This window comes from Taudactylus pleione, unplaced genomic scaffold (assembly GCF_031769625.1).
Source record: "Taudactylus pleione unplaced genomic scaffold, aTauple2 ptg000098l, whole genome shotgun sequence".
In the NCBI taxonomy this organism is placed as follows: Eukaryota; Metazoa; Chordata; class Amphibia; order Anura; family Myobatrachidae; genus Taudactylus; species Taudactylus pleione.
In genome coordinates, this window is record NW_028284500.1 from 2,205,012 (window position 1) to 2,232,972 (window position 27,961).

The 27,961-nt window shown below is 46.3% G+C and overlaps 1 protein-coding gene across 10 annotated transcripts in view; it reads left to right on the plus strand.

The window, feature by feature from the left end:
• LOC148526422 (ankyrin repeat and fibronectin type-III domain-containing protein 1-like) overlaps positions 1 to 27,961 on the plus strand; it is a 493,356-nt gene that overhangs the window by 459,994 nt on the left and 5,401 nt on the right. For all 10 annotated transcript variants that reach the window (XM_088470360.1, XM_088470359.1, XM_088470361.1 and 7 more), the window contains 3 exons: positions 20,090 to 20,240; positions 20,468 to 20,636; positions 23,373 to 23,539. In XM_088470360.1, the coding sequence (XP_088326486.1) occupies positions 20,090 to 20,240; positions 20,468 to 20,636; positions 23,373 to 23,539 (487 nt within the window). The remainder of the gene's footprint in view (positions 1 to 20,089; positions 20,241 to 20,467; positions 20,637 to 23,372; positions 23,540 to 27,961) is intronic.

Consider the following 27,961-nt stretch of genomic DNA (forward strand, 5'->3'; position numbering starts at 1 on the left):
GCTGAACCCATTTTGGTGACAATTATACCATGCTGAGCCCATTTTGGTGACAATTATATCATGCTGAGCCCATTTTGGTGACAATTATATCATGCTGAGCCCATTGTGGTGACCAGTATACCATGCTGAGCCAATTTTGGTGACAAATATGCCATGCTGAACCAATTTTGGTGACGAATATACCATGCTGAGCCCATTTTGTTGACGAATATACCATGCTGAGCCCATTTTGGTGACCAGTATACCATGCTGAGCCCATTGTGGTGACCAGTATACCATGCTGAACCCATTTTGGTGACCAGTATGCCATGCTGAGCCCATTGTGGTGACCAGTATACCATGCTGAGCCCATTTTGGTGACAGATATGCCATGCTGAACCCATTTTGGTGACGAATATACCAGGCTGAGCCCATTGTGGTGACCAGTATACCATGCTGAGCCCATTTTGGTGACAAATATACCATGCTGAACCCATTTTGGTGACGAATATACCATGCTGAGCCCATTTTGGTGACCAGTATACCATGCTGAGCTCATTTTGGTGACCAGTATACCATGCTGAGCCCATTTTGGTGACAAATATACCATGCTGAGCCCATATCGGTGACAAATATACCATGCTGAACCCATTTTGGTGACAAATATACCATGCTGAGCCCATTTTGGTGACCAGTATACCATGCTGAGCTCATTTTGGTGACCAGTATACCATGCTGAGCCCATTTTGGTGACCAGTATACCATGCTGAGCCCATTTTGGTGACCAGTATACCATGCTGAGCCCATTTTGGTGACCAGTATACCATGCTGAGCCCATTTTGGTGACCAGTATACCATGCTGAGCCCTTTGTGGTGACCAGTATACCATGCTGAGCCTATTTTGGTGACAAATATACCATGCTGAGCCCATTGTGGTGACCAGTATACCATGCTGAGCCCATTGTGGTGACCAGTATACCATGCTGAGCCCATTTTGGTGACCAGTATACCATGCTGAGCCCATTTTGGTGACCAGTATACCATGCTGAGCCCCTTTTGGTGACCAGTATACCATGCTGAGCCCATTTTGGTGACCAGTATACCATGCTGAGCCCATTGTGGTGACCAGTATACCATGCTGAGCCCATTTTAGTGACCAGTATGCCATGCTGAACCCATTTTGGTGACGAATATACCATGCTGAGCCCATTTTGGTGCCCAGTATACCATGCTGAGCCCATTTTGGTGACAAATATACCGTGCTGAGCCCATTTTGGTGACGAATATACCATGCAGAGTTCATTGTACACTATTCTGCTTTCCAGGCTCCAATATCACACGACCACCAAGCAGAGTCCAAGATGCATCACTCCTATTCAGCCAGCTTCACCCAAATAATCACTGATGCTGGCTTGTTGCAGAACTTTCAACCCAGTATTGTCACCTGTGCACAAAGGAAGCAAGAAGCCGTCACTCAGTCAGATGAACAAGCAAATCTCCCATAGATTAGTTCTATTTCAGTACTGCAAAAGTATACAATGTATCGGGGGCTCCACCTCTTGTTTCTTCATCTATCTTATTGGGATCTCCTTGGTTCCAATATAACATGTGCTGAGCACTATCTAGTCTGCGTTTTGCATTCTCTCCTCTATTCTACTCACTAATTTGGATATATGCAGTCACAGTGTCTCCTTTCAGAAAGGCAACATTCACAATATCGGCAGCAGATGGTCAACATTCGTAATGTTGACATGGTTAAAATGTCGACACCTAAAGAATGTCAACATAGGAAATGTCAACACTGACATAATGTGGACATTTCCTTTAGCATTAGTGATTGGGTTACTGTTAGGGTTACCATTATAGTTAGAGGGGATGTAGTCTGGAAGCCGATGGTCTAAATGCCGACCTCCGGCTTCCAGACTTTCTAATTCCGGCGTGGTACTAATGACAGGCATCGAAATCTCGACACCTGTCATTAACCATACACCGGAAGACCGACACCCGGCATACCGAACGAAGGTAAGCCGGGCGCGGACAGCCGCGGGGGGGACGGTTGGGTTTAGGGCTCCCGGGGGGGACTTAGGGTTAGGCACCCCCCAGGAGGGTTAGGTTTAGGCTAGAGGAAGGGGGGGGTTAGGCACACCCCCCCCTTAGGTTTAGGCTGGGTTAGGTTTAGGCACTTAGAGGGGGGATTAGGGATAGGCACTTGGGGGGGAGGTTAGGGTTAGGCACCCCTAAGGGAAGGTTAGGGTTAGGTGGGGGGACGATCGGGATCTTCGCCCTTGTCGGGCTGCTGGTAATAACTACTACACCCAGTTAGAGATATGAATTACAGAAAAAGACATTGGGTCTCATTCAGACCTGCTCGCAAGCGCTATGCACTCGCAAGCGGGTCGATGGTTGTGCATTGCGCATGCATGGCGTGCACAATGCGCGTGCGCAAGCCCCGTAGCGAGTGAGAAATTTACTCGCTCCGTGGCTCGCTACAAATGGGGCGTCTGTCGATGTTGATCGACAGCTCGCCCTGTTTTGTAGGCGGGGTGGGGGGTTGGCTGGACAAACGGAGGCGTTCCTTTGTGGGCGGCCCTACTGACATCACGAGTGATGTCAGTAGTAAGCTTCCGGCTCTATTAGAGCCGGAAGCTCACTGGGGCTTGCGGCAGATGACACCCTACCACAAGGGTCTCGTCGCAAGCCCGATGGTCGCGACCATCACCTGGCCGCTCGCAAAAGCTGTGGGTGGTCACCCACAGCTTAGTGAGCGGCCAGGAGACCGGCTTTTAAATAAAAAAGCGGTTGCCCTCATTCAGAGCGAGCGCTCGCTTTTTGCGCCTTAACCTTTTACTGCCCGATTCGCGGGTGGTTACCAAGCGATGGAGTAATAACGACCATCATTATCGCTCCATCGCTAGGTACAATGATGGGCAGCTTTATACTTACCTGTACCTATTATTGAAATACTGGTAATACTCTCTCAGCTCAGGAGCGGTTGTTTAGTAGAACACAGAGCAGGGGAGGTTGTAGTGCCCACCACAGCCCTGGACTATTCACCTATATCATTATAACCCACCACTGTCTATACAACCTCCATTGCCGCGGCTGCTTTTGATTGAATGTACTATGGTTTGGCCAGTCAGAATTGCTCATTGGCCAAGAGTGCTTCAGTCTTTATATAGATTTGTTAAACTGCAATAAGACCCCTAAGGTATGTTATGCTTTTTATTACATGGAAGTGAGTAAGATAGGGAATCTCAGCATAAATATCTGTGGTTTAGGAATATTCTACTTGTTGATTTACACAGAGCTCGTGCAGCAGAGCCAACAATAAGAGATGTGTCCTAACATCTGAATATATTTCAAAATATTTAGTTTCATATTATTGGAGCTATAATCCTGCTTCCTGCATGCGGTATACATATGTAAACATTTATTTGAAGAGTCATTGTGAACGGTTAGTGAGCGAGTGGTGGTCCGCAGAACATTACGGTTACTTAGAGGGAGGTTGTGTCTTCTCTGAAATAGATAAAATACTTTGCCTTCTTGGTGTTACAGCAGAGCCTTGTTAGGTTTGACCAATGTTGCTTCATATTTTTTCCCTCAGGTAAACATATTAAGTGGCCGTCAATTATTCTGTACTCCCAATTGTGGTTTCCCAGGCCTGGTATTGCCAAACCCCCAGTTTCCATCTTCCGCCACTCTGGAGAGAAAGTTTTATTTCATCAGTCACGTGAAAGTATAAATGATATATAACTATTTAAAGTATACAGTTCTGAGGTAGCTCAGTATACATAGGCGCACAGCAGTGGTGCCCAAACTTTCTCGTGCCATTGCCCTTTCATTCCATAAACTAATTTTTCCCTAAAAAATTTACAAAACCAATCAGCTAAAATCATGCAAGTTGCCCCTGTTTTTGTTCTTATAGAATGTTCTGAATTACAAAATTACGAGTGCTAGAAATAGTGTTATCAAGAGAGAGTAATTTAAAAATAAAATAAAAAAGTAAAACAAAGATTTGTTTATAGTCCTTTTTAGGGGATTAATGGGAGTAGGGAGAGAGCAATGTTAAAGTCCACTTGCAAAAGGATTTGTACAAAGTCCAAGAGGCTAGGTTGGTAGTAAGGCTATAGCTCACCTATATTTCCCTACCTCTAGGGGCTCTGGTCCTCTTGTAGATCGAAGGTTCACCCTCAGGGGGTCATTCAGACCCACTCGCGAGCGGCAGTACGCTCACAAGTGGGTCGATGTTCCCCACTGCGCATGCGCACGACGGAGGGAGCTCGGTCGTGCGCATGCGCGAGACCCAGGGAGCGACGGGCTTTCCATCGCTCCGGGTCTCGCACCAAAGGGGGCGTGCTGTCGATGTTGATTGACAGCATGCCCCCTTTGGTGGGCGTGCCGGGGGTGTGGCGGCCAGACAGAGGCGTTCCCATGGGAACGCCTACCGTCTGAAGCCGGCCCCACTGACATCACTAGTGATGTCAGTGGGAGTGATTTTGGCTCTGATAGAGCCAAAATCACTCCAGGGCTTGTGGCAGGGAGACCCTACCGCAGGGTCTCCGTCGCAATTCCGATGGTCGCGATGGTCAAGACCATTGCGACCATCTTTTTGGCCGCTCGCATATGCTGTGGGTTGCCACCCACAGCTATACGAGCGGCCAGGAGGCCGCTCCATTTTCATGGAGGAGGGCCCTGATTCAGAGCGAGCGCTCTGGTCAGAGCGTTCGGCTCTGAATCAGGCCCTCAGTCAGCTGCGTGTGAGAGAGAGAGCAAGAGAAGCATCACACCGAAGTTGTCCGTGCTTGCCGAGCACGATCCGGGCGTCTGACGTCATTTCCGGGTGCCGCGATTGCCCTCACGCAGCTGTTTCTAGCGCTCGTAATTTTTTAATTCGGCATTCTATTTATTTGACCTGCTTTCAATATGCACAGCGCAGTATACTTAGTATATATAAATTCTTATAGAATTATCAACATCAATTTTCAGTCATTTCCAGTCATTTCTGACCAATCCAGGCACATGACATCAGGAGGGAGTGACTTACACGCAATGAAACTAGAATGCAAAAACCGGTTTTTAGATTTGAGATCCGACTTGCGGGAGGACTAGAGTTCTACTCAAAACCCTCAAAGTGGCCCGAGCCAGGACTTGGAACCCCAAAGTCCGGAAGTGTTCTGTTTTCAGCAGAACTGAACCGCTCATCTCTAATATGTGATCCATCTATGATCTTTACAACAACAAAAAAACTTATAGGCCCCTAAACTTAAACTTCTAATGTGAAAAGACAACATTTTACATTCACAGACATATATCTAATACTTTCTGTTATATGACAGGTGTTAAGTAGTTAGTAACCTTGTTGCCTATGTTAATGTATGCTATTATGCTTTGTATTTTGGAGCCGTAATTCGCGTGGTCGCTGGCTATTGTCCTTGGCACTCACTGCAGGTTCTATATTTTCCTATCACCCGTCTCTCCCTATTACTCTTACTCCTCTCGCTCATCTCCCTCTAATTCACCTGTCCCTGTCTCAGGGCTCCCCCTATTCCACCTGTCCCCCTCTCACAGCTCCTCCTAATCCACCTGTCCCCCTCTCACGGCTCCCCCTAATCCACCTGTCCCCCTCTCACAGCTCCCCCTAATCCACCTGTCCCCCTCTCATGGCTCCCCCTAATCCATCTGTCCCCCTCTCACTGCTCCCCCTAATCCGCCTGTCCCCCTCTCACGGCTCCCCCTAATCCACCTGTCCCCCTCTCACGGCTCCCCCTATTCCACCATCTATTTCCCCCTATTGACGCTCTCTCCCTATATTCTCTCTCTTCATTTCCTCCTTATATTCTCTATCTCTGCCCCCAAAATCTCCCTCTCTTCCCCTAGTTTCTCTCTCTCTCCCCCTATATTCTCTCTGCCCCTACAGTATATTCTGTCAGTCTTTCCTGACTCCCATTAAATTCTCAATCCCTCTCCTCCATATTCTCTTTCTCTCTCTCTCTCTCTCTGCCATCTTCCCTATATTCTCTCTCTCCCTATATTCTCTCTCTCTCCCATGCCTCCTCCTATATATCTCTCTGTCTCTCTATACTTTCAGTCTGTCTCCTGTCTCTCCCTCTTCTCCCCTTATTCTCTCCCCCCCTATGTTTTCTCTCCCTTCCTATATTCTCTCTGCCCCTACAGTATATTCTGTCAGTCTTTCCTAACTCCCTCTAAATTCTCAATCCCTCTCCTCCTATATTCTCTCTCTCTCTCTCTCTCTCTCTCTCTCTCTCTGCTATCTTCCCTATATTCTCTCTCTCTCCCCTTATATTCTCTCTCTCTCCCACGTCTCCTCCTATATATCTCTCTGTCTCTCTATACTTTCAGTCTGTCTCTCCCTCTTCTCCCCTTATTTTCTCTCTCCCCCCCTATGTTTTCTTTCCCTTCCTATATTCTCTCTGCCCCTACAGTATATTCTGTCAGTCTTTCCTAACTCCCTCTAAATTCTCAATCCCTCTTCTCCTATATTCTCTCTCTCTCTGCTATCTTCCCTATATTCTCTCTTTCTCTCTCTCTCTGCTATCTTCCCTATATTCTCTCTCTCTCCCCTTATATTCTCTCTCTCTCCCACGTCTCCTCCTATATATCTCTCTGTCCCTCTATACTCTTTCAGCCTGTCTCCTGTCTCTCCCTCTTCTCCCCCTATTCTCTCTCATCGATCGATCGCACAATGCTGACCGCAAGCAGAAGCGACAATAAAAGTCAGCAACACTGTACATAGCTAACAGAAGCTCTGTCCGCAGATGCATCCACATAGGGACGCACCCCGAAATGGCCATAGCAGCTTCAACAGTATGTAGGGAGTATGGGGACCTCCAGTGAGATCCGCAGAGGGAGGACGTGTGTTTACGCCTCCACTCACCTCTCACTGTTCAGTTCGACTCTGTGAGCACGGAGAGGTCGGGCCGGGGTAGGCGTTGTGACCAATTCGTATATCAGTCTAGCAGCCACTAAGAGGCTTTATGTGTTTCCAATCCAACTCATTAAAAATTCGGTATAATGCAAGCGTACGGATTGTATTACCGTTAATCCACACATCTGCACAATGGGCCCTTGCACTGAGTAACTCTACCCGCGCAAATGTTCTCAAGCCACAATCTATTTACAAGAGGGGAGGATAATGTACTCCTAACCGGTGACCACCTTTTCTAATTAAAGCTATCAGCTAATGAAGTTGTTTGAAAACATAGAAGTTAAAAATGTAAATCTGGGGCCTGGATAGACTTACTGCCACTTCAAACGATGTCAGAATCCTTCCAAGTTCATGTGGGTCCCTTTTCGTGTCTATATTTGACAGTAATGTAGCGAGAGGTCTCAGTGACACCGAGTTATGAAAGCAGTGCATTGCTGTCTATCAATATTTACTTAGCGCTGCTGCGGCTCTGAATCCTGGCGGCTCCTGTACCAGTCTTGATTGTTGGCTGACACGTACACAGTAGGTGGCACCGAGATCCAAATATAGGGATCCTTCTTAGTGATTTACAAACAAAATTACTGCTTAATCCACATAGGGTTAAAATACCAGGCTACTTCCTATAATGAGCCCCGATTCTGAGTGTTTAATAATCCAGATTGACTCGCCAGCCTGTTTCTATTTAAAGCCTCCCATACAATCAGGGCAGCTTAGCCAGGTCCTGGAAAGCTCAGGTTCTTGCTAGTGATGGCTCTCTAAAGACCGGTATACATTTCATCACTGCATTCAGCTGTCTTCTGCATTCAGCTCCAGCAGTGTCGGTAAAGTTTCTGATACGCGCACAGGCTGCCCAAATCCAGGCAGTGATCCGCACCCAGGGGGTGGCTGCTAAAGGGACAGTTGCTACACGGCTCTGTAGCTTTAATATAAAAGATATATATCTGATTCTTAGGTCAGATTGCAGGGCCAGTCCACATTTGGTTATCTGTCAATAATGCTCCATTTACACAATAAAGTCTGCATTGTGATTGTAATTATACTTTGAACACAGCTCAGTATTGTTTACGTAGTGTAATTTGCTGATGTAAAATGGGCATAGTTTACTGTGATACATAAGAAGTGTGCATGGAAAACTAACGACAAGTCACCTGCCCTATACTATGTGTCTCCTGGCACCTAGGTCTTCATGAGCTCACGTGCTGCCTGGAGCACATTTGCATAAACACGCCTCCTTGCTGATCTTTGATAAAATCCTGTCATGCACCCGATTTTGGCCTTAAATGCAGATTTGAACTAGAGATGTGCGGTTCGGTTTTACTCGGATATGTTCGGATCTCAAAAACAGCATCATATTGGCTATCCGGCTGTCGCGTGTTTTGGATAGCCTATAAGAGAAATCCGAACTTGGCGATAAGAACCGAATAAAACCAAACCCGCACATCTCTAATTTGAATGGAATACATTGGCCCTGCATTGTTGTATATGTGTAAGTTCATTTTTTTGAGCATGCGCGGTGCAAATAGAGGTAAGATATTCTATGCAAACGGGGCCGTAACTATGGGTGTGCAACTTGCCGCACAGGGCCTAGGGGGCGGCACCTTTGTTTCACCTGCGTTTGGCTTTCAGGGTGCATACGAGCCCTGCTAAGCACTAATACACCTCTATGGAGAGCAGCACACTACTAGTATATGCAAATGCAGAAACTGCAATAGTGATCATCAATGTACCTACAGATGCTTTCCCCATACAGTGTGACCTCAGCCGTGCCAAACAGCTCCTCTCATTACGCCAGGTCCCGGGCAATTCGGCCCGCGCCAAGCGTCTTTCTCTCTCAAAATGTACTGATCTGTATTCAAAGTTCTCCGATGCAGCTGCCGCGGCTTTTCTCACGCCAAGTTACGTTGTGCTTCATTTGCAACTCAGTGTTTAAAACTAATTCCTGTGCGGTTAAAAGTCGCAGTCCAGCGTCTCTAGTACACTGGGAGTGGTGTGAAAGAAAAAGACGGAGCACTACATCTCTTGGAGCGGCGCAGTCCTGCCGGGGGCCTCTCGCCTTATGGGGTATAGACGCTAGGTGTATGAGGATACATCTGTAATTATCATGTATCCATCTTGTGGGTGAACTCCATGTTCCTCATAATATAGACAAAATAAAGGTGCTGGAATAAAGTGTGACCCTTCCCAGGGAGAGACACGTCCAGGTCACACTGACAGGGTGTGAGTGTAAAAGGATCATTTGCTGGCTGAACAAACAGGCTCTAGTTAGGGCTTAGCACGGATGAGCACCAGAACCTTCCTGCTTTCTCCAAGCATCTGTTGTTGCATAAATTGTACTAGAAGGAAAGCAGGAGCCTGTCCTTACAGACGTTCTCTTTCCCTTGATATTCGGTATATATATTGAGATCAGGGAGAAAAAAAAAAGTCAGTAGGATACTTATATGTAAAGCCATATCACATTGCCCACATTTTATGCACATCTTGCAATAATAGTGGTTTGTTCTTATATAACTACATTTCTAGTAAGGGTGAATAAGATGTTGTCAATCTCTAAGTGATGCAATGTATACATGTGATTGTGCATATATAATAGTGTGTGCAATCATCATTATTCCTATGAGTGTGTACATGACACGGCTGTCACAGATAATCAGTATATTCTTCCTTGCGTCAGCGATCCTATTAATATTAATGTAGCACCTGCGTGCTCTAAACAATAAAACCAATTAGATCAACTTCGATCAGTCTAGTGATAGAAAAGCACGGTATGATTTGCTTTTATGGAACATGCGTGTTTTTTCTGCAAACAGGGCATTTGTTATAGGTGACGCTGACTTAGGCTGGTGACACGTGAGCCTTCGGAACCTGGTGCTTACACACTGTGCGGCTAATTCTGAGTCACAATGCGCACGGATCTCCGGGATCTCAGCATACCGCCCTGCGCCAAAGAAAGAAATCGGCTTCTGCATATGCGCCGGATCCAGAACCCGCACGCGGAAGCAGATCACTAGCACATACGGATTGGTGTGTCTGTCGAGACAGACCACACTCTCAGTGAAATGGGCATTTCCAGGCAGGTAACTGGGCAGCGACCATGTGATCAGGTGGAACTCTTCTGTCTCGTGCGAGTGTTGTAGGCGTGTAAGATGACTTCCTCGCTCGATCGCAGCGTGCGGATGGAGATGGGACGTCTGTTTTAGCCGGATCTTTTGCACCCAGCACGGGGATGGTGTAAGTCTCAATACTATTGATGATGGCTGCGGACGTAAGAACAGCGGGCGGGATAGGCTTCCACGTGTGGTCACATGTAGGGGTGTAGAGAGCCTGGTTGGCCCAGATACTGGCAAAGGGCAAGGCCTAATGTAAGGAGGTGTGGTCATGCCTCTTTACAAAAAATAAATAAATAAATATGGTGGGTAGGCCCATAACCTTGGCTATGAATATACCTAAACCTCTATTCATTGCAAAATGTTATTGCATAATGTATTTATATATAATCAGTAATATGGAGTTGTGCACCTGTGATCTGTCTGTTTCTGTGCCTAATCTAAGGAGGTGTGGTCACATGTAGGGCTGTAGAGAGCCTGGTTGGCCCGGATACTGGCAAGGGGCAAGGCCTACTGTAAGGAGGTGTGGTCATGCCTCCTTACAAAAAATAAATAAATTAAAAAAACAGTATCTGTCGCGCACTCCACAGGGGGTGCCGTTGGTTCCCTCAGCCAGGGGAAGATCCAGAGGGTTGGGCCTGGCTACTGACAGGACTATGAAGGGGGAACGGCCTGGGCCCAGATAGTCAGTACCTACACCCCCATGCCCACCCTCCCCCTGTGCCTCTGCCTGTGGTCTCATGGATTTTTAGTATACAAAGGGCAATTCTGGTATTAGCATAAACTAGTAGCAGACTGCCCGGGCTGCACATAAAAGTCGCAAAGATATGTCTGACTGAGAATCAGGCCCTGTACATATTAGGGGTGTGCACCGGCCACTTTTCGTGTTTTGGTTTTGGATCTGGATCTTTCTTCGTGTTTTGGATCTGGATTGGTTTTGCCAAAACCACCCTTCCGTGTTTTGGGTTCTGGGTTTTGTGTTTTGGATCTGTATTTTTTTGAAAAAAAGCATAAAAACAGCTAAAATCACAGAATTTGTGGGTTTTTCTGCTCCTATGCTATTATTAACCTCAATAACCTTAATTTCCACTCATTTCCAGTCTATTCTGAACACCTCACACCTCACAATAGTGTTTTTATGTCCAAAAGGTTGCACCGAGGTAGCTGGATGACTATGCTAAGCGACACAAGTGGGCGGCACAAACACGTGGCCCATCTAGGAGTGACACTGCAGTGGCAGACAGGATGGCAGTTTGAAAAACTAGGCCCCAAACAGTACATAATGCAAAGAAAAAAAAGAGGTGCAAGATGGAATTGTCTTTGGGCCCTCCCACCCACCCTTATGTTGTATAAACAGGACATGCACACTTTAACAAACCAATCATTTCAGCGCCAGGGTCTGCCACACGACTATGGCTGAAATGATTGGTTCGTTTGGGCCCCCACAAAACAAGCTGGCAATTAATCTGTCCCTGCACAAACTGGCTCTACGGAGGCAAGATGTCGTGCTCATCCTCCTCATCCACCGATTCCTCACCCTCTTCAGTGTTGTGTACATCCTCATCCTCTAATTCGTCCCCACTGGAATCCACCACCACAGGTCCCTCTGTACGGTCTGGAGGCTGGTCTCCCTGGAAGAGTTGATAATTCATTTTTATGAACATCATCTCCACATTTTGTGAAAGCAACCTCCTAAGCCTTTCGCTGACAAGGTTCCCGGCTGCGTAAACACTCTTTCGGAGTACACACTGGAGGGGGGGCAACTCAGGTAAAATAGAGCTAGTTTGTACAGGGGCCTCCAAATTGCCTCTTTTTCCTGCCAGTACAGGTACGGACTGTCTGACATGCCTACTTGGATGCTGTCACCGATGTAATCTCCACCATTCTGTCAATGGTGACAGTATAATTTGCAGTGAGAGTAGACATGTCAGAAATTGTTGCCAGGTCCTTCAGTCCGGACCACATGTCCAAACTTGGTCCTGCCTGCCCTGCATCACTGCCAGCGGGTTGCTTAGGATACCTAAGTTTTTTCCTGGCAGCCCCAGTTGCGGGAGAATATGAAGAAGGAGCTGTTGACGTGTCACGTTCCGCTTCAGCTGACAGTGTTTTCACCAGCAGGTCTTTGCACCTCTGCAGGCTTGTGTCGGCCGGAAAGAGAGACACCACATAGGCTTTAAACCTAGGATTGAGCACGGTGGCCAAAATGTAGTGGTCTGATTTCAACAGATTGACCACCCTGGAATCCTGGCAAAGCGAATGAAGGGCTTCATCCACAAGTCCCACATGCCGAGCGTAATCGCTCCGTCTTAGCTCCTCCTTCACTTTCTCCAGCTGCTTCTGCAAAAGCCTGATGAGGGGAATTACCTGACTCAAGCTGGCAGTGTCTGAACTGACTTCCGTGTGGCAAGTTCGAAGGGCTAGAGAACCTTGCACAACACGGAAATCATTCTCCACTGCGCTTGAGTCAGGTGCATACCCCCTCCTTTGCCTATGTCATAGGTGGATGTATAGACTTGAATGGCCTTTTGCTGCTCCTCCATCCTCTGAAGCATATAGAGGGTTGAGTTCCACGGCGTCACAACCTCTTGCTTCAGGTGATGGCGGGGCAGGTTCAAGAGTGTTTGCTGGCGCTGCAGTTTGCGGCACATAGTCGCTGAATGGCGAAAGTGGGCAGAAATTTTTCGGGCCACCCAAAGCGTCTCCTGCACGCCCCTGTCGCTTTTCAGAAAATTCTGCACCACCCAGTTTATTGTGTGAGCAAAACATGGGACGTGCTGGAATTTGCCCAGATGTAATGCCCGCACAATATTGGTGGCGTTGTCAGATATCACAAATCCCAAGGAGAGTCTAAGTGGGGTAAGCCACTGGGCGATGATTTCCCTCAGTTTCTCTAAGAGGTTGTCGGCGGTGTGCCTCTTACTGAAACCGGTGATACACAGCGTAGCCTGCCTTGGAACGAGCTGGCGTTTCTGAGATGCTGCTACTGGTGACGCTGCTGTTGTTGCTGCGTAAGGTGATACATCTACCCAGTGGGCTGTCACAGTCATATAGTCCTTAGTCTGCCCTGTTCCACTTGTCCACATGTCCGTGGTTAAGTGGACATTGGGTACAACCGCATTTTTCAGGACACTGAGGACACTTTTTCTGACGTTTCTGTACAGTCTCGGTATCTGCCTAGTGAAGTGGAATTTAGACCGGATTTGGAACCGGGGACACACTACCTCCATCAATTGTCTAAATCCCACTGCACTAATGGCGGATACCGGATGCACGTCTAACACCAACATAGCAGTCAAGGCCTCAGTTATACGTTTTGCTTCAGGATGACTGCTGTCGTACTTCATCCTCCTCGCTAAGGACTGTTGGAGGGTCAATTGTTTAGTATAAGTAGTGGTGTTCCTAATTCCTCTCTGGGATGATGAACGACTTCCAGCAACAGCAGCAGCGGCAGCAGTAGGCGTAGCAATGCAGGATCCTCCGAAGGAATCCCGGATAGGAGAGTCAGTCATGCCAGTGACATGGCCTGCAGGACTACTTCCGATCCTGACTAAGGAGGAAATTGACGAGGAGGGAGTTGACGGTGTGGTTTGCAGGTGCTTGGATACAACAGGACAAAGGGATTTAGGTGTCCCTGGACTGCTTACGGTCTTAGCCAAAGTTTCTGAACGTCCCTACCCCTACTTATTTCACCTTTACATATGGTACATATGGCAAGACAGTTGTTGTCCGGATTTGGATAGAAATATTGCCAGACCAAAGAGGTGGAATGTTTGGTCTTCTGCCCAGGCATGACCGTGATGGGCTTTTTCATTCCACGGACAACAACTGTCTCCCCCGGAGCCTGATTTAAACAAACCACATCACCATCAGAATCCTCCTCGCCAACTTCCTCCTCAGCGCCAGCTACACCAGTATCCTCATCCTGTTGTACTTCAACAGTGACATCTTCAATTTGCATATCAGCAAGTGGACTGTGGGTGCTCCTTTCAGCACTTGCAGGGGGCGTGCAAATGGTGGAAAGAGCCACCTCTTCCCGTCCAGTGCTGGGAAGGTCAGGCATCGCAACCGCCACCACACTTGGACTCTGGGGATTTGTGATATCTTCTTAGAACGCACAGTTCTTCGCTGTGCTTTTGCCAGCTTAACTCGTTTGATTTTTTTAGCGGGAGGAGGGCTTCCATCATCATGTGAAGCTGAACCACTAGTCATGAACATAGGGAAAGACCTTAGCCGTTCCTTGCCACTCTGTGTCGTAAATGGCATATTGGCAAGTTTACGTTTCTCCTCAGATGATTTAAATGTTTTTTTTTAAGGTCATTTTCCTGAACTTTGTCATTTGGGATTGTATGTGCCCTCTACTATGACATTGGGCATCGGCCTTGGCAGACGACGTTCATGGCATGTTATCGTCTATGTCATGACTAGTGGCAGCAGCTTCAGCACTAGGAGGAAGTGGTTCTTGATCTTTCCCTATTTTATTTTTATCGGAGAAAGGCCCTCATTCAGAGCCGCTCGCTAGCGGCAGTACGCTCGTTCCGAGCGATATTCGCACATCTGCGCATGCGTACGGTTTTTAGTACGCATGCGCGAACCAGTCAGTGCGGCCGAAAATCGTTTGTACGCTATATAGCGAGTGCCTGCTATTTTGAGTGACAGAATGAGGCGTATGTGGGTGGTAACAGGGGAAGGTGCTTGAAAACGGGGGAGTGGAATTCGAACGCAGGCGTGCTTAAAGGTCAAAACGGGCGTTTTAAGGGAGTGCATAATTAATACAGCAGCGTCATTGACCACGTCACTTGTTTTTTTTAAACTCAGAACTGCTCGCAAAATAGCGGTTGAAAAACCAACCACAAGAATAGCGAGCAGTTCATACGCTGTACGATGTACTCGATTAATCTAATAAATAGCGGACATGACGTATGGTGCGAGCGGCCAGGGGGCGTTTTTATCAAATAAACGAGCGTATGTTTTGCTCGCTCGTTCAGACTTAGAGGTGTGAACAGACTGCAATGTGCGAACGGATCATTTGAATAGCCACCCCTTGTTTTTGAACGAACGACCGCAAATAGCGAACGGCTCTGAATGAGGGCCAAAGTTTGGTCCTCCATTTTTGTTATATAGATATATACGTGTGGCTAAGGCGCACACAAACACAGAAAATAATTTTTTATTTTTGTTGGAGACTAGTGCACTTTGTGGGTTACACCACCCTTTAAGAAATGAGCCAGCCGGCTCTTTACTTATGGGACACAGGCGCACGCTTGTCGCTGCTGCTTTGAGGATGCAGGTGCGGCTATAGCCCACACAATTCACAGAGACAGGAAAAAAAAGAAGAATTTTTTATTCTTTGTGGAGCGCACTTTGAGGGTTACACCACCCTTTAACAGACAGACGCACGCTTGGCGCTGCTGCTTTGAGGATGCACGTACAGTGCAGACAATTCACAAACACAGAAGAAAATGTTTTATTTTTGTTGGATTGCACTTTGGGGGTTACACCATCCTTTAACAGACAGACGCACGCTTGGCGCTGCTGCTTTGAGGATGCACGTACAGTGCACACAATTCACAAACACAGAAGAAAATATTTTATTTTTGTTGGAGTGCACTTTGGGGGTTACACCTCCCTTTAACAGACAGACGCACGCTTGTCGCTGCTGCTTTAAGGATTCAGGTGCGGCTATAGCCCACACAATTCACAAAGACAGAAAAGAAAAAGAAGAATTTTTTATTCTTTGTGGAGCACACTTTGAGGGTTACACCACCCTTTAACAGACAGACGCACGCTTGGCGCTGCTGCTTTGAGGATGCAGGTGCGGCTATAGCCTACACAATTCACAAAGACAGAAAAAAAAAGGAATTTTTTATTCTTTGTGGAGCGCACTTTGAGGGTTACACCACCCTTTAACAGACAGATGCACGCTTGTCGCTGCTGCTTTGAGGATGCAGGTGCGGCTACTGTGCATACATTTCACACACAAACACAGAAAAAAAGAAGATTATTTTATTTTTGTTGGAGTGCACTTTGGGGGTTACACCACCCTTTAACAGACAGACGCACGCTTGTCGCTGCTGCTTTAAGGATGCAGGTGCGGCTATAACCCACACAATTCACAAAGACAGAAAAAAAAAGAAGAATTTTTTATTCTTTGTGGAGCGCACTTTGAGGGTTACACCACCCTTTAATGGTCAAGCCAGCCGGCCCTTTACTTATGACACAGGCGCACGCTTGGCGCTACTTTGTTGATGCACGTGCGGCTACTGCGCACACAATTCACAAACACAAAAAAATATATATATTTTTTTTTGGAGTGCACTTTGGGAGCTACAGCACCCTTTAACGGACAAGCCAGCCGGCCCTTTACTTATGGGACACAGGCGCACACTTGGCGCTGCTCCTTTGTTGATGCTTTGTTGATGCACATGCAGCCACAGTGCACACAATTCACAAACACAGAAAATATTTTTTTATTTGGTTTGGAGTGCACTTTGGGGGTTACAGCACCCTTTAACGGTCAAGCCAGCCGGTCCTTTACTTATGACACAGGTGCACGCTTGGCGCTACTTTGTTGATGCACGTGCGGCTACTGCGCACGCAATTCACAAACACAGAAAAAATATTTATTTTTTTTGCACTTGGGGGGGGGGCACCCCTGATGGACAGAGCACCCCCTGGACAACACTACAGCACCCCTTTAGGACTGGGACACTGCACAGGACTTTGGAGTGGACACAGCCCCTATGGACAACTGACTGCACAACACAGTCCAGCCAGCCCCTATGGACTTTGGAGGAGTGGACACAGCCCCTATGGACAACAGCAGCACAACACAGCCAGCCCCTATGGACTTTGGAGGAGTGGACACAGCCCCTATGGACAATAGCAGCACCGCACAACACAGCCAGCCCCTATGGACTTTGGAGGAGTGGACACAGCCCCTATGGACAACAGCAGCACAGCACAACACAGCCAGCCCCTATGGACTTTGGTGGAGTGGACACAGCCCCTATGGACAACAGCAGCACACTACACTGCACTACACAGCCCAGCCAGCCCTAACTCCCACCCTCCCTCTTCACTGTCCACAGCCGAGTGAGAAAATGGCGCCGACGCGGGTACCTTATATAGAATCCAAAACCTGCGAGACCCGGAAGGCGGGATGATGACGTTTTGCCTCGATTTCAGATCCGAGTCATGCGGGAAAAGTCGAGCCTGACTCGGATTGACCTCGGATCGGGGGGGGCTGGGGGGGGTTGGATTTCAGAAATCCGAACCTGCTCACCCCTAGTACATATACAGTATTATTACATACAGCAAGCAGCGTAAACGCAGACTTTGTCTTGCAGCCTATACTTAGTACTAATGAACACCGCAGGTAACAGCATAGCAGCGCTTGTGTGACAGTAGCTCAGTGCTTACACTGCCTGCTGTATGTAAACAACTACGGAGCACTCTGGTGTATCACTAGCATTAGGTGGTGTGACTGTGAGCGAAGGTCACCTAACTGGTATTGTGCATCACTCCAACTCATAACCTTCCTTCCAACCCTCGTTTCACTATTTACAGACGTTATTACATAGTGGTATTCCATGTGCACATTTCTGCATACATTAGATTCCCCTTTGCTGCAGGATGTTTCATCTCGTGTCGCATGTTCTCCATAGAGAGACTTTGTATGTCTTATCCTCGGAATTCTGCAAGATGCATAGAGACCATCATCGCCTTAGGCTGAGATTGGATGGAGACACCTTACACTACACAGCGCAGTGTGCTCAGTTTTCCTCCACCATGCCAAAGTCATTTGGCTGAGGCACATACCCCACCACTGTGCTGTATTTAGGTCTCCAGCTAGCTTTCACCTCCCCCCCATCCACCACTGCAGAGAGCGCATACACGTGCACACATTGCACATTTGAAATGAACTCATGTTTCAAGATTTTAATCCCACCATCATCAGTTGCCTGGATGGACAGAATTGAAATATCTGCCTGTAGTATCACCTGTCGCTGCTTTTCCTGATGGTCACTAATCCATGTGCACAGGGTTAAGCCATGAGAACTGAGGCTGCAAATTTTTTCTGATCTGTCTGTATCTGGGGATTTAACCCAGTCAATCCCTGAAGCCCCTTAACAGCTCCTGAGGCGCCATTCATTCTGCAACGTCTGAGCACATTTTTCAGCACACGGTTTTGAACAGTAGGAGAGGCAGACACACTCAGCATGCTGGGCCTCCATTGGGTGGAATCCTGTGTGATCCTAATAAGCAGAGGACTGGCAGTTCCTAGTAACTGTAGAGATGATCCTGGCACTAGGGGGTCTATTTACTAAGCTTTGTTAGGAGATAAAGCAAATAGACGTAAGGTACCAGCCAATCAGCTCCTAACTGTCATGTCACAGGCTGCGTTTGAAAAATGTCAAGATCTGATGTACTGGTACCTTCTCTCAATTCCCTATAACTCCTAACAAAGCTTAGTAAATAGACCACTAGATGTCTTAATGGAATACTGAGTAGGAAATCCAGAGAAGTTCTACTTAAGGTCAAGCGGATGAAATGGTGGCGATATCGGACCTGATTCAGAGTAGCATATAAAGGGGCTGTAGTTGCGGGCGGCCGCGAAAGCCAGATTAACTACCTTTTGCTATGGCAAGAACCAATAAAACTAATGCAGGGGTTTGCGCGTCTGCAAGCAGAAAGCTGTGCCTCCCATTGATCTTACACCAGCCATCTTTAGTATTGGCACTTGCACCAGCGCCATGCTGGGTGCAAGTGATCCATCAGAAACAGGCTGCCCTTCCCAGAATAAATGGCTCAGAATAGCACGGAGCTTTAGCTACACTCCCATGACTCCACAAGTCAGGGCGTTTCCGTGTGCTCGCATTGTTACCGCCCTGAAACGATCACTTTCATGGGAAGACAGATCCAGGCAACTTCCTTCTGATAATAGGACAGAGAATCGCAAAAAATTTTAAACCCACCTGCCCTGGCCCTCCATTGTCCATGGTGGTGAGAAGGGGTGTGCAGGTGCTCTGTACCTGGTCCTGGGCCTGTTGGAGGGGCCCGGCAGGGGCCTGTGTCCTGCAATTCCCCCCCTCCCCACCTTCCCTCAGAGCGGTACTTCGGGCAGGGAGAGAGAAGCTCGGCACACACACTGCAGTCAGTCCTCTTCTCCCTGCATTATGTGCCCCCCCCTTCCCCCACTGGATCTGCCACCGGATCCCCCCCTGTGTGGTGCGGGGTCGCGAGCATAGTATATTTTACATTTTTTGTAAAGAGGGGGTCTGGCCATACCTCCACCCAGTATCGAGGCTCGGCAGAACTGTTGACAGCCCTGTCCATTGTATCCTACATTAGAACATCCCATAGCCGCCCAGTTACACCCACACAGTCACCAGAGGAGCTATGAGAGACTCTGTATTGCCCTTACAGCCTCGATGCTGCACATGCAGGGCTCGGCTTGCTAAAAATCTCAATATCTGTACGGAATTGCTTGTATCTCTGAATCAGGCTCATGTGTATGGCGCTCCTCATGTTTAGAGCAAGTTTTAAGCTGCAACAACTCTTATTAGCATAGAATACTTATAGACCTATGTATATGAAAGTACTGGGGACTATCAATGTATTTTGAATAATTCTTAAAGTTATCTGTTACCTTTGCCCATTCAATTGGTCAGAAATGTTCTAGGAATCAATGCACAGGTGAGGTATTAAACACACAAATAGCATTACATGACCTATCAATATACTCGTTTCCTTGCAACTTAACAAAAAGTATGTGACCTCAGACAGGCCAGTTCAATCACTGGTTACTTGACAAGTAATTGTTTAATTTTCATCTATATATGGAACCTTCAAACTCCACAACCCCCCCCCACACACACACCACCACCGCCCCCAAGATCTTTTCTAGGTTTCAAATGTCAATAGTAGTACATGCAGGCCACTGTGACTTTTCCAATGAGGTACAATTGACATATGTCCATGGACTTCAGATAATTAATATTGCAATGCTTTTTCGGAGCTTGTTGTTGACTGTGCAGCCATTTTGCTTTGCTGCATGCAGGGAAGAATGGGAGTGGCTTCAAACCTTGGCCAATGTGGAAGAACCAGTCAGCAGCGAGCAGGACTCGGACAGCAGCCAAAACCTATTGCTGCAGGAACTCAGGACGGCTGTGAAGGATCTAATGAGTCACGTCAACATTCCGCTTCAAGAGGTACTCTTCCCCTACAAGCCGATAGCGGTGCGCGCTGTAAGCAGAGGGGGTGCTTAATCTGAAACTCCTCAGCAGTGTGTTATAAGCCCCACTCATCATAATAAATGGAATTTACCCATTCTAGATGTAATGTTAATAGATTAGGTGCAATGTGAGAAGCTCCCAGCCCTGCAGAGCCATTAGTAGGTGATAACTGTTTTACTAATCATTTTATTCTGTGTATATAGGCTAAAGATTTCCGGCTGTACAGTCAAGAACTCTTGGAGTTTGGAGGCCAGGTCTCTCTTCTCTTATTGCTGCCTCCATCCGATGACGTCTGCACAGCCCCCGGTCAGAACAACCCCTACACCCCTTACTCAGGATTTCTCACACTACCCCTGCAAATATTTGAGCTGGGTAAGGGTGCCTGTCTCCCTGTGTTCCTGGTCTAATAGAGACGGGGAACAGTGTCTACCAGGACCTCTTACACTTTATATATGTGCCATCATGTTTGTTATGGAAGTCACTTCTCCATGTGTAAATAAATCAGCAATACATAGTACTAACCTATCAATGTATAGTACTAACCTATTATACAAAACAAGCACTGACATTAATACACCATATATTGTTTCCCTGATTGTCGACAGCCACGCGGTTACAAATTTATAACCGTTATGGTGCGTAAAAGGAAGAAAAAGGTTAAGGGCTTTATTCAGAGGCGCTCGCTCTGAATCAGGGCGGTTTTTTTTTTTTTGTTTCGGCTTCCAGGCCGCTCGCAAAGCTGTGCGTTCCTATGGGCAGCTACCCCCCCCTCCCCGCCTACAAAACGGGGCGAGCTGTCAATCAACATAGACAGCTGCCCCGTCTTGTAGTGACCCCTGGAGCGACGGAGCTGCCGTCGCTCGCTGGGGCTCGCGCATGCGCACACCGGAGGCAGCGTATGCGCAGTGGGGGAACATCGACCCGCTTTAAAAGCGATGTGCACTCGCGAACGGGTCTGAATCAGGCCCTAAGTTTTTAATCAAAAGGTTTAGACTACATCTGGTTATATATATCCTTTGTAAAGAAACTGAAGGAGTGGGCACAACATATAACTGGTTACAAGCCCCATGTCATATCATATCCAATCATACTACATCCTTCACAGCCAATTCCTTCAGCTGATGGCGCCAAACCATCGGGATGTCGCATGAAATAAAAAAATTTTTATTCTAATTCTTACTTTGAAAATTATATTTTTAATGCGAGCTAATAAGCTTTCAAAATTGCGCTGTTAGTGAGGGTTTCACAAACTTACAAATGTTAAATTGATATTTTTCATACAACATCATAAAGACTTGGGACCTGATTCCGACCCGCTCGCTAAGGCGCGATCGCTCGCTCTGAGCGATTTTCGCCCATCTGCGCATGCGTATAATTTGCAGTGCACGTGCGCAAGCTATTTATTGCGATCTGATTTGGTAGCTCGTAAACTATCAGGTCGCTGCTTTCAATGACAGATAGCGCCGTTTGTGAGTGGTAACAGGAGAAGGTGCTTGTGAATTTGGGAGTGGATGTGCGAACGCAGGCGTGTCTGGCTGCCAAAACGCAGTTTAAAGGGTGTGCATAATTAGCAAAGTAGCGTCATTGTACATATCACCTGCATGTATTTCAGCCAACGCTGATCGCTGTGCTTGCGGCAAGCTAAGGCAACCCCAAGGGCTGCGAGCAGCTCCGATGGCTCACGATGGTCCCGATTAATCCTTCATTTCCCGTAGATGACGTGTGTTGCGAGTGGCAAGGGGGCGTCTTCAGACATTTGCGAGCGCACTTTGCTGTAGCTCGCTAAAACATAGTGGGCGTCCTTACGCGACACAGTGCGAGTGCTTAATCTAAATATCTGGACCCTTTTTGCCATCGAGCGATCGCATCTTGTGACCGGGTCTGAATGAGCTCCTTGGTTAGTCTGTCAATCTGACTGCAATGAGATTATTATTAAGACCACTTTTTGATTGTTTACAAGTAGGCTCAGCATGTTTGAGACGTTACATTGCAGTGATGGACAGCTTTTCAGCCTATGGGGGGAATTCAATTAGCTGCGGCAATTTACCGCACGCTAATTGATCGCCAGGGATATCCAGTTAACCCCGAAGTCAGCCCAGCCGCAGCTATTATCGGGGAGTTTTTTTGCTCAGAACCTCAGCAGGCTCCGAAAAAAATACACTATAAATAGCCCATTTTCATGATCGCAGCAACGAAAACACATAATGTAGGTCGGTGAACTTATCATAGATTCTATGTGTTTTTGTGCAATTAGAGAACATTTTTCGCATGTAAAAAACGGGCTGTAATTGAATTGCGCGGAACAATACATTTGTGATAAAGTCCAAAATATTGCAAAGAATTATCGGGGCTAGTTGAATCCCCCCCAAATCTATTAATTATTAAGGGGCCTATTCATCAACACCATACTAAGAGTTGTAAGGAAATTTTTCTTTAATTACCATTTTTTGGGGTATTCATTAACACACTTAACGCAGGAGATATCACTGATCTCTTCTGGTTATGTCAGTCTGTGTTTATTTCCACACTCCCCATACTAAATGACAGCTTTATGGAATAGATACTTATGGAGCGGAAGAATGATGAATTTTTCCGGTAATTAGGTTGAACTCCATGCGAGTGCTAAACTTAATTACCTCCAGAGAGTTTTTAGTAATGATGAATAGGCCCCAAAGTGTCTGCTAGTGAAAGCATAGGGATCAGAAAGATATCATTGCTTGGTGATGTGCTGGTCTCTGACGCCTCTGGGTGTTCCACAAGAGACTTCCCGGGACACATATGATAAAGAAGAACAAAAACATTTTACTAGAGTCCATCCCTGTCTGGGGGCTCCAAAACACATCTCACTAGCTTCAAAAACAAACAAACATTATCAGCCGATTCCTTATTCCACTAAAATGGCACCGTACTTGTTGAAAGAAGTCAAAGGCTTTATAAGAAAAACAATGTGGTTGTTGGCGCTTACAATATGTTATAGATTAACGTTAAAATAACAAACATGTGCAATTGTTATCCACAAGACTTCGTAGTGTTGCTTTATTATTACTATGAAGGGGGAAAAAAAAATCTAAAAATAAATTTGGGTTGTGTTTTTGCTTATCCTTCCAGTTCACTTTTTCACGTATGATCGGGACTTTATTAGTCAGTATTGTCAATTATCGGCCCTCTTGGAGTTGGAGTCTCTCCTGTCGCAGCAGAGTCTCAGGGAAGCCTTCTCCGATTCTGAACTGACAACCGCAAAGCAGCGGCATCAGCAGGTTCAGGATTTCATTCAGGTAACGGATGTCGCAAATCTGCATGACAACATTCCTATTCTAGTTAGAAGATGTCATTGCGGAAAGGACGAGAGTAAACGCATCTATCCACAGTAGAATAACAATCGAGGTCAATCAATTTTCTGCAATACCATTCCCCTTATGACATCAACAAATCGAGACTGTTTCAAGAAATAGTAGGGATGTGCAGGCTCGGATAGGTTCGAGTTTGCACGGCGAGTTCGGATTTTTCCCTCCAAAAAAACGGAACTCAGAAAGAGGCTAAACGTCATCTTGCATGGACAAACATCATCATTCCTGGTCCAGGAATGATGATGTTTGTCCATGCAAGATGACGTTTAGCCTCTTTCTGAGTTCCGTTTTTTTGGAGGGAAAAATCCGAACTCGACGTGCAAACTCGAACCTATCCGAGCCTGCACATCCCTAGAAAATAGGGGCTGCAGGGAGGTATACAGAAAGATTATCTACCTCTAATAATACCCGGGGGCTATTTTATAGTGTATTGACCATACCCCATATTACACATATGTTAGGTAAGTAAAAAACCGCCAGTAACTTTTTGTGTTGGGGTCTTTTCATAAATTTTATATGACTTTTTGTTGATATTTAGGGATGTTTATTCGTAGCATTGTATTTTACTTGTATTATATTTGATTCTAGCCATTACTACTGTACATCACCTATGATTATGAGAAGACCATAGAGTACATAACTATATATTAGGGATTTCTAGATAATTATAGAACTACCAAATAATGGACATGAGATCATTTAATGGGAAACAACGTCTACTCTAGTTTGTGGTAGAAAAACGTTTCGTTTGGTCTGGAATGAACACACTTAAAGTACAGGTATAAATTAAGCCAATGGCAATTTTAAATCAACATATGTTATTGACAGGGACACATAAAGTCTAATTGTAGGGAAGGGTTTGCTGGGTATATTAGAGATCTCATTCAGACTTGGCTCGGTAATATAATAACGTTTTAAAAGCTCCCCATTACCAATAGTAGAGCGTAAACATCTATTATAACGTGAAGATTGGTGGCGGATGGGATTAGATAGACAGGAATGTTGGCTTGCCTATGTAATGTATAATATTTTGTTAGTAATATTGTGGACATCACATAAGACATCAGGCTGCCCATGAAGTCTAAGGATTGATTTTACAGGCCACATGAGATACTGTTCATACTACTAAACTTCTTTGTGTTATCGTTAATGATTATTAGTTAGTGCAAGCCAACAGTGTTTGCTCACACTTCCAAATGCACTTTCCTGTCCCTGCTGGTAAAGAATAGCAAGCAATCCCCCCCCCCCCCCCCTCTATGACTAAGACACGTTTACTGGCACAGTAAGGGTATGCAGGAGGAGACTTAATACATGCTTTGATAACTGTGTAAGTGTATGGCTGCACCAGCCAACAGGATAAAGCCTGGGAGACCTTTTCACCACTAATAAAGACCTGACATTGCCAAGTCCCACAGAGGAAGCAGGGGAGATACGCTTTGTATGAAGGAGTGTATACTGATTCTGCCTAGAGCAGACGTCTCTGTGCCATTTATTTATCATGGCAGTCTGTTCTCTGGCTTATGGGCCCGCTGGTTGGGAGGCAATTGAAGGAGTCGTCTGGTCTGACCAGGCCGTGCTCCTGTGGAGTTGAGTCTGCAATATTTATTCTTCAGATTTTTTTTGTATTGGACATCTTGGGTTACAGAAATGCATTTTTTTTCCCCCTTTCGGTTTGGAAACGGAAACATTTAGCATTTGTTTTGTTTTGCAAAATACTCTGAAAATATAGTATTTTGAGCAAGCCTACAATTAATGCTTGGATGAAAATAACGTCTCAGTCTAAGGCCCCTGCTACTAGCGGAGCCGTGGTGATGTTCTGTGTTCTTGTTTATCAAGAATAATGTCAGTGCTTTATAAATACCGTGTACCAACAAAGGGGCCCATTTATTACTGATCGCATTTTGCAATGCGATCAGGGCACGCAGTACCGCCCAGGATCGCATTGCAAAATGCAATCATAGCGGCCGAATGTATGATCTGGCACATGCAGGGTGACGGGCTCCGAAAGGAGCCTGTTCCTGTGATGTGGCTGGAGGCTGCTGCGCATGCGCAGTCCCGCGGACTGCACATGAGCGGCGCCTATTGCCAGCGGAGGGATCTGGGAGATCCCTCCGCCGGCTGACATGCGGTAAGTCCCCATAGGCTACAGTGCTAACGCTATTTTCAGATGGCGTTAGCTGCTGGGGCCAATATCGGGAATGCTTTGCATTCCCGATATTGATACATTTGGCAGAATCACATCCCCCATAGAAACCTATGGGAGAGGCGGCTGCCGGCGGCAATGGAGGGATCGGAGCAGGTATCGGAGATACCTGCTGCGGTCCCTCCTTCATACATCCGGGGGTTACTTAGTATTTGAGGTAAACCCCCAAAAACAGGTGTTTTCAGGGAATTTACCTCAAATTCCTTTTGATAAATGGGCCCCTAAATGAGACACTTCAATACTGGTTAATAAACATTTATAAATGCTGGCCGCATGTATCAAGGTCAATCAATACGATGTGCACTAAGCCTTGGAGAGTGATAAAGTACCAACCAATCAGCTCCTAACTGTCAGTTTACAGGCTGTACACAGACAGGAGGTCCATCCGGGATCCTAACCCCCCTAAAACCTGGCCAGGATTTAACTGGACAACCTGTGTTGATTTCATCCCAATCGTTGCAGGGGTGTATATTCAAGTTATTAAGTTTTATTATGTGATGTCATCCAAATCCATCCAGTGGAAGGTCCAGAACAGGCTCCCTGGGTCAAAGTTCTGCTCAGTGCACGCCGCCGTGAGGTACGACCGGGACCTCAACCCCTCCATTAGGCATCCCAGACCAATTGCCTCCCCTCTGTGAAGTTTTCATTCAAATCCATCCAGTGGAAGACCCAGAACAGGCTCCCCGGGTCAAAGTTCTACCCAGCGTCCTCGGGTAGAAGTTCTATACAGTCAGAAAGAAGGATATTTTTTTCATTCTGTGGTTTCATCCTCTAAAACTGCTGAAACAATAGCGGAGAAATGCTACTGTGAAGTTTTCGTCCAAATCCATCCAGTGGAAGGCTCAGAACAGACTCCCCGGGTCAAAGTTCTGCCCAGCGTACACAAACGGGTGGTCCAACCGAGACCCTAACCCCCCTTAAACCTGGCTAGGATCCAAGTGGACCACCTCACGTTTGTTTCATTCCAATCGGTGCAGAAGTGTCCGAATGCATAACCGGACAGACAAATAAACAAACTTACAAATAGACCAATGAATTTTTATATATAAGATAAAAATAATAATAATAACTTAAAATATTTCTACAAAAGAGAGAATAAATAACTATCACACACAAATGTTGAAAGCCAATATAAAGCATGTAAGGTCTATCTACTAAGCCTTGGAGAGAGTTAAAGTGGAGAGAGATAAAGTACTAATCAATCAGCTCCTAATTGTCATTTTTCAAACACAGCCTGTAAAGTGACTGGAGCTGATCGGTTGGTACTTTATCTCCATTCACTTTCTCTCTCTCCAAGGCTTAGTACATAGACCCCATAGTATCTTCTATCCAATATGAACTTTGTCTTTCTTACAATATAAATAGAGATTAAATGTCAGATAGAGTCCACCTTATGGCAAGTAATTTGGAGCTTTGTGTCCCTTATTAAGGTGAAATGGTAACAATCCCTTGTCCAGAAATATAATAAATCTGTTGATAGAGTCCTGAATTTCATTCAATTATATATACTCCTTATTCTCAACTCCAATTGATTTAAGGTGGTGACTTAACAGCCATGGAAAGAATACTGTATTATGGGGCTGATTCAGAGATGGTTTGCGTATATATCTTCGATGGTTTTTGTTGTGCGCATGCACAGGATCTATACTACGCACAAGCAGATCTTGTACTGCGAGATCGCTTTTGCCGTGCCCCCGAAGCTTGACCTGCTGCAGACATTTGGATGCGGTGATGGGGCAGTTTTCTTAAATGGAGGTGTGTCGCCTCCGTTTTGTGAGTGTGCCAAGGCCAGTGTCTTACAGGCCCCAGCTACGGAGATGATACGGCCATTCTGAGCTTACTTAGATGGCCGATGCCGCGACCGATGTTGCAACGATGATCCGACGATGCGTTTTCGGAAGCAGCACTCGGATCTGCGATGCCGGCAGAGGGCATCTTTTGTTCTGAGATGCCTCCTGCGGCATTACCTTATTTTCACATCGCTGCGGCGTCCAAAGACGAAATAGCGATGCAAAAAGCGTCCATCTTTGTATCAGGCCCTTGTACAGAGGTATCGTGTATCATGTAACAACATACAATATCTCTTGCTTGCCACCATCACTTATCTTTGTGCAGCTGATAAACTGCTGTCTCACTACACAGTTTTC